A 6,512-nucleotide genomic window follows, 5' to 3' on the forward strand; every position below is an offset into this window, starting at 1 on the left:
GTTCCCATAAGACAAGAACTAGGGGTCACTAAAAGAAATTAACAGGTATCAGGCTTAAAACAAACAAAAGGATGTATTGCTCCATGCAGCTCACAATTAATCTGTGGAACTCCTCACCAAAGTTCTACGAAAGCTTTAGGAGAAGCACAGCTCTGACTGATTTACCAAAGGGTTACTAAATAGTCACTGATCATTTTTTGCTCTACCCTCATGTTCATTTGTCTTCTCCATTGGCTCTCTCCTTGTCAAGGCTGTTCTCCATTCTGGCACTTCAAGTGACAAAAGTCGACACCAACAAGAGACTTTAAAAAACCCTGCCACTAAAGGCTTCTGCTTAGACAATCCTGAAGGTCACAGATTCCCTGGCCTTGGTGGTACGCTGCCACCACCCAAATGCAAAAAACAAACAAACAAACCCCCAAACCCTTTGTGAACCCAGGAAGATGCACGTAGGAATTTCTTCCTGTAGGTGTACCCTCAAGATCTTTAATCCTCCTTCTGGAGATAGCGTAAAAAACAACCTGCAATTTCTTGAGCTTGAAATTTCAGTCATATGCACACAGAACCTCCTGCCTTCCAGGAAACAGGAATCAAACCAGAGTCTTAAAAAGATGATTTTATTAATAAAATGAAGAAGGCATACATCATAAGGCATTACTTGATTACTAGGGGTTATGGAGCAAATGAAAAGGCAAAATTAAAAAAAAAACTCAGAGATTCCCTGGGATTCAGTTGAACAGTTACAGAGTACAAGTGTGTCATACATGGATTCGGCACAGAGGAGTCCAACAAACCCCAAAATGAAGAAATTGCCTGATCACATCTAACTAAACATTCCCTGTTCTACTCATATCTCTGTTGTTCCAAGGGTGAGTCTTTCCCAAGGCGTGGATGTCACTTGAAATTATAGACCTTGACTTCTGGCTTAACTCACATCTCCCAACTCATCTCTGGTCTCTTAAAAACTGCAGCAGAAAAGTCTTGCTTTTCAGTTCAACCCCACCTTCCATACACTCTGTTTACATTGGCTCCCTGGGAATACTTCCTGGAGACTCTCTAGGACCTGTAGGTTGAACCCTTACAGACAATTGCGGTTACTGAATGGCTGGGATGTTCACAAGGTAGGATCCCTCCTATTCATCCCAGGCCTTTTTCTTTACATGCAAATGTGCAGCTGTGGACCTTTGCTGTCACGCTGTCTGGAGCAGCTCAAGATTGTGGTTCCTGACCTCAGGGCAGAGTGACAACAGGGCACACACTGTTGGAGAGATTTCTCCAAACCAGTATCAAAATGTGGACTTCTGGGTAACTGTAACAGCTTTACTGTGGAGTCACAGACACTCGAAATCACGTCACATTTAGGTTGCTTCCAGGCCTAAAACACCAGATATTTACCAGCAATCAATTGGTTCCCGAGATCCTACAGCAAAAGCAAAACCTGTAGCCAATGCTGTGAGAAACTCTACAATGGGTTATTAACTGGGAAAAAGGAACAAGTGAGTTATCCGCAGGCTAAAAATAAGCAAACCAATATACAGCAATGAGTTACCACCAGAACCCATTGAGTGACAGAGCTGTAGTGATCTGTCTACTCAAAGAATCCCTTTAGGCAGACACAAGGAGGCATCTCTGGTCCATCAGTGAAAAACCAGTTTCTTCTTCTTGGGGATTTTTATTCCCTTCCCCCAGAGATAAGGAGGACGAGACACGTTTACTTGCACTTCATGGACTCGATGACCTCTCGAGGTCCCTTCCAGTCCTACTATTCTACGGGTTGGGGAAGCAATCCACAAACTGTTTTGTCCTCTAATGTTTCACAATTGTCTGATGTCTAGGGGCCTTCTTTCACTGGGCAGGAAATAACCCGCCTGTGGCAAACTCGTATTTCACATTTGGTCACGCTTCTCTCTCAACTGTGTGGGTGTTTACAGTTACAGTGCAAACACTTAAATAGCACCTGATAACATGAGGTATAGCCATGATCAGTGAGATTAATGCAGGTAGTAGCACACAAGCAGTTTGTAGACTTGAAACAGTAAAACACATTCTTAGAAGTCTAACACTGATATCGAGCCAAACTAACACCCCGGTGACTTGGCCTGGTCTCCAGTTCTGAGGCTGTCTGTTCTGAGCTGGCCTCAGACAGGGAAGCAGAACACAAACCACAGGGTGTTAATTAGCTGCCAATTCACTTGCTCCACATAAACCCACATTTATGCGTCTAAGGCTGGTTTGCCTGTCAAGTATCTTCAGAATATATTCCCAGCTACATGCATAATGCTTTCTACGCAACCCATGCACACATCAGACATTGATATTCATGACCAGGGTCTCATCAGTGTTTCCATGATACCTGTCAATTTGCTGGCTGGCTAAATATTCCGACAGCGGTGACTTGAGTGAGTCCTTTCACACATGCCATACAAGGGCTGTTGGGGTTTGAAGGATTCAGAGGCTTGAATGCTTGAGGCACGGGAGAAGAAGCAGAGGATCAGAAAGAGGGATTCCCCTCTTATTTAGCTTTTTTCTGGTTGCGGGTTGTCACCACCTCGCTGTACAGCACATGTTCATCTTCGACAGGCTTGGATTTGTTTTTCGACCGGGTCGTGTGGGGCTTTGAGGCTGGGAGAGCTAACAGTGCGTAGGTGACTTCTGAGCCCTGTTGGGGGAGGAAAGAGAAATGGTGAGAGGAAAGGGGTGCAGGGTTTCTGCTGATGAGAAAGAGGCTACTGGCATTCTTGGGTGCACAAGCATGGAAGAGATCTGGGAGATAATTGTCCTGCTCCACTCTGCACGGAAGAGGCCACAGCTGGAGAGGTGTGTCCAGTTCTGCATATCCCACATTTAGGAACATGGGGGCAAATTGGGGAGGGTCCAGAGCAGAGCATGTTCAGTCCGGAGATGACACAGCTGACGGGGGGACATGGTAGACACCTGCTAAGCCAATGTTATAAAGAGGATGTTGATCAATTCTTCTCGATGTCCACTGACGTTAGGGCAGAATGGGTCTAGTTTGCGGCAAGGGAGATTTAGGTGGGATGTAAGGAGAAATGTTCTACCTCTGTGGGAAGTTAAGCTCTGGAACAGATGACCTGGGGATGTTGGGAAAGCTCTATCAAAAGGCAAACACCCATCGGGCTGGTCCTGGTTGGAGTAACGCTACCACAGTACAGGGGCAGAACTGATGACCTCTTGAGATCCCCTCTCAGCCCTACATGTCTGTAAAAGGGAAGGCCAAATCCCAGCCTGTTCTATCTGCATGAACAAACTCTGGGCAGTATTTCTTTGTGGCTGTTTTATGAGGGCCACACCCTAGAGAGGCAGCAATATCTGAGGCCTAGGCAAAAATTCAGGCATTGCCAATTCAAAGAGGTTGGATTCTGCTGGCTCTTGACCTTAGCCTATCAATGCGGTCATGTTACCTGCTTCATCTGCTCTGCTCCAGCACCCGCGGCTTTTGATCCCTTGCTGTCATGGCTTGGATCCAGGTTCCTGGCATGTTCTCTAGGCGCAGATTCATCCGCACTTTTTGGAGTCTTTGGAACTAGTGAAGAGCCAGAGAAGAAGGGAGCTGAGGTGGGGACAGACCCTGAGGAAACGCCCAGGTACGGGGCATGACCTTGAGCAAATGATGCAAACTCAGCTTCGTACCCACGGTCACTCTGGTTAAATACGTATTTTCTCAGCTTAGTGGCCCGGAGACTTCTGCAACTTTGACTTTATTTTACCCTCACTTCACCCAGAGCTCAACCAAACGTCCTATACTTTGTCCTCTCCTTCAAAGTTAAATACCTCACTTACCCTATCTATTGTAGTCTAGTAGAATACAATATCTCAGTATCATGTCTCTCCTCTCTCTGACCCCTCCATTTCCACGGACTGGAACACAGTCCCATTCCCAGCACGTCCCTTTGTTCCTGTCACAGCCACATCCTGACCCTGCTTGCAGTTAGGAGAAGAGGAAGCTACATTTGAAGTTTGGAGGTCCAAGCCCTTAACATCGAGGAGGCGCTCTCGAAAAAAAAAGACTCACAGACTAGCAGGCAGACATTTGTGAAATACAGGGATCGATTTGGTTTCCACACTGCACCACAGTAGGTTCCTTTGTGGTTGTGAATATTTTAAACTGTTTACACTGAACACTACTGACTAGTTTCTGACTAGACCAGATCTCAGGCGCAGGTGGGAGATCCCAGCCTCTCGCCTCCTTTCACCCACCTCTCTTCTTCCTGCAGCAGTAGCAGAGCAGAGCTGCCAGGATTGCGATCAGGAGTAAGATGCCACCAGCTCCCAGCAGAATATCACGGATCCTTTGTGAGTCTGTTCAGGGTGCAAAGGAAAGAGAAGGGAAAGCAAATGAGAGCAGCCCAGAAGATATGATAAAAGGTCTGAGCCCTTGTGGGATTTTGCTCCTTTTTGACTCAGTTCTCCATCTCTAGAATGGGTATGGGGGGGGGGGGCTAATTCCAGTCACGCCATTGGGAGGTGCTTATCTTCTACACCACTGAAAAGTCATAGCTAGAAATGGGGGGTTGGAAATGGGGGAGTTTCTATTGTCAAGTGAGATCTTTCTCCTCATCCAACCCTCCTTTCCCATGAGAGTTCTGGGAGGACTGGTGTCCTTCAGCGGGAGCAACATGGAAAGATGGATAAAGTCATTAGGAACATCTCACCTGTCACAGTGACATTCACAGCCCACCTCCCACCCCCATTCTCCTCGTACCCACAGGTGAATTCCCAAGTCTTGCTGGGACCAGCGTCTGGGATGCCAAGCACAGAGACATTCATGGAGCTCATTCTGGGCTTTGTGGAGCTGATCTCAGACTTTTAATTCACCCAATTCCTAAGGCTGTAATTCAATTGAGGACTTTGCAAAGATTTTAAGGGGGTATTAACTATGCATTGATCTTGAAGATAAGGTGTCTAAGTGATTGTCATGGATTGGTAGAATAAGAACACCAGGCACAATTTAAAACCACTGGGAAGGACCAACGTGTAGGCGTGGGAAGGTGAAGAGATACTTTCAAAGGCCAAACATTCTAGGAAGAAGCCAAGAACAGATGAAATTATGCTGAAAATTGCTGTACCTCCCCGTCAAGGTGGAAGCAGTGAGGAAATCGAGGGCTCTGAAAAAAGGCAAGCATTTATTCATTGGGACATAGTATTTGTGATCGAATCCAGCTTAGCCTGGCAGAACAAAGATGATACAGAGCAAGAGTAACAACTGCAGAGAACAAACATCCATCGGAAAAAACAGCACAACGAGGGGAAACCCACTGATCCTGATGGGAACGCACTATTATCAAAGGAGAGCGAGGGCGTTCTGACATGACTGGAGCCTCATCCCAGACAGATAGACCCCTCGCTTTTCTGCCTGGGATTGAACAGGCTGGCCACAGTCCATGGATTGGTAACTGTAACAGTGATTGGTGGGACAGTGTCTCTGTACGCAAGTGTACGCTAATTGCTTTGCCACTGTATTTTCAAATATGGTTTTCCCCCTATAAAGACTCCATGTGCTTCGTAGAAACGTGACACTTCAGGGGGTCTAGCCCCATTCATACTACTTGAGCTATAGCCTATTGACCCCATCTGAGTCTGATCCATTGACACCAGCTTGTGTTCTCGCCATTCATGGAGAAGTCACTGAAACCAGTCCCTCGTGCAGCAGCGTCTTTGGAGAGATATTTAAACTGGTTTTTGGAGGGTCTAATGTGTCATGGAGTCTTTGTAAACACACAGAACTGGTCCATTCAGTGACAAACTCAGGCCAAACCATCAGTCATTTACCCCAGATTAATTGGCCCCTGAGACGTTACAAAGACCCACAGTAGCCAAGTCTGCAGTAAACGCTATAAGAGTTTATTGGTGAGGAGAAAGGAAGCAGAGATCTAGCTGCAGAATACAGCCATTAAAGAGACACAACCCAAAGGTTGCTTTTGTGCAAAATCTTGCCAACTGTCTAAACTGGCCGCGAGAATTTGCGCAAGAACACTGACGATCTAATGTAAGATTGTCAGTGATCTTGCACAAGAACTCTGAGGCTCCCGCTCGGGAAAAAGCCCTCTTGAGCAAGTGTTCTTGTGGAAGAGGGCCGGTGTAGACAGGGAAGGACCTTTTCGTGTCAGAAAGCCCCAATGGCGAAAATGGCCACCGGAGCTTTCTTGCACAAAAGTGTGTCTATACTGGGCACGGATGCTTTTGTGCAAAAGCATCCGTGCCAATCTAGACGCTTTTTTGCGGAAATACTTTTAACAGAAAAACTTTTCCGTTAAAAGTATTTCCGCAAAATCATGCCAGTCTAGACACAGCCAAAGAGTTCCCATCTAGATCCAGAGAGTGACAGAGCTGCAGGGAGCTGTCTTTTCACAGGGTCTCTCTGGGCAAACCCAGGACACATCTCATGGGGATCTCTGGTTTCAGTGCAGAGGCTCTGGCCCTTCCGAGTTCAAACAGCCAAAACGATTCAGTTTCTTTCCCGTGGGGACTTTCGTTCACACATTCGTCTCCAC

The 6,512-nt window shown here is 46.5% G+C and overlaps 1 protein-coding gene across 1 annotated transcript in view; it reads right to left on the minus strand.

Moving 5' to 3' along the window:
• Nucleotides 1-601: 601 nt before the first annotated feature.
• LOC102447914 (cell adhesion molecule CEACAM5-like) overlaps nucleotides 602-6,512 on the minus strand; it is a 96,269-nt gene continuing 90,358 nt past the window's right edge. The window contains exons 7-9 of the mRNA XM_089774518.1: nucleotides 4,219-4,320; nucleotides 3,423-3,544; nucleotides 602-2,659 (exon numbers count right to left, since the gene is read on the minus strand). Coding sequence (XP_089630644.1) covers nucleotides 2,513-2,659; nucleotides 3,423-3,544; nucleotides 4,219-4,320 — 371 coding nt within the window. The 3' untranslated portion in view covers nucleotides 602-2,512. The remainder of the gene's footprint in view (nucleotides 2,660-3,422; nucleotides 3,545-4,218; nucleotides 4,321-6,512) is intronic.

This window comes from Pelodiscus sinensis, chromosome 30 (assembly GCF_052426305.1).
Source record: "Pelodiscus sinensis isolate ZL-2025 chromosome 30, ASM5242630v1, whole genome shotgun sequence".
In the NCBI taxonomy this organism is placed as follows: domain Eukaryota; kingdom Metazoa; phylum Chordata; order Testudines; family Trionychidae; genus Pelodiscus; species Pelodiscus sinensis.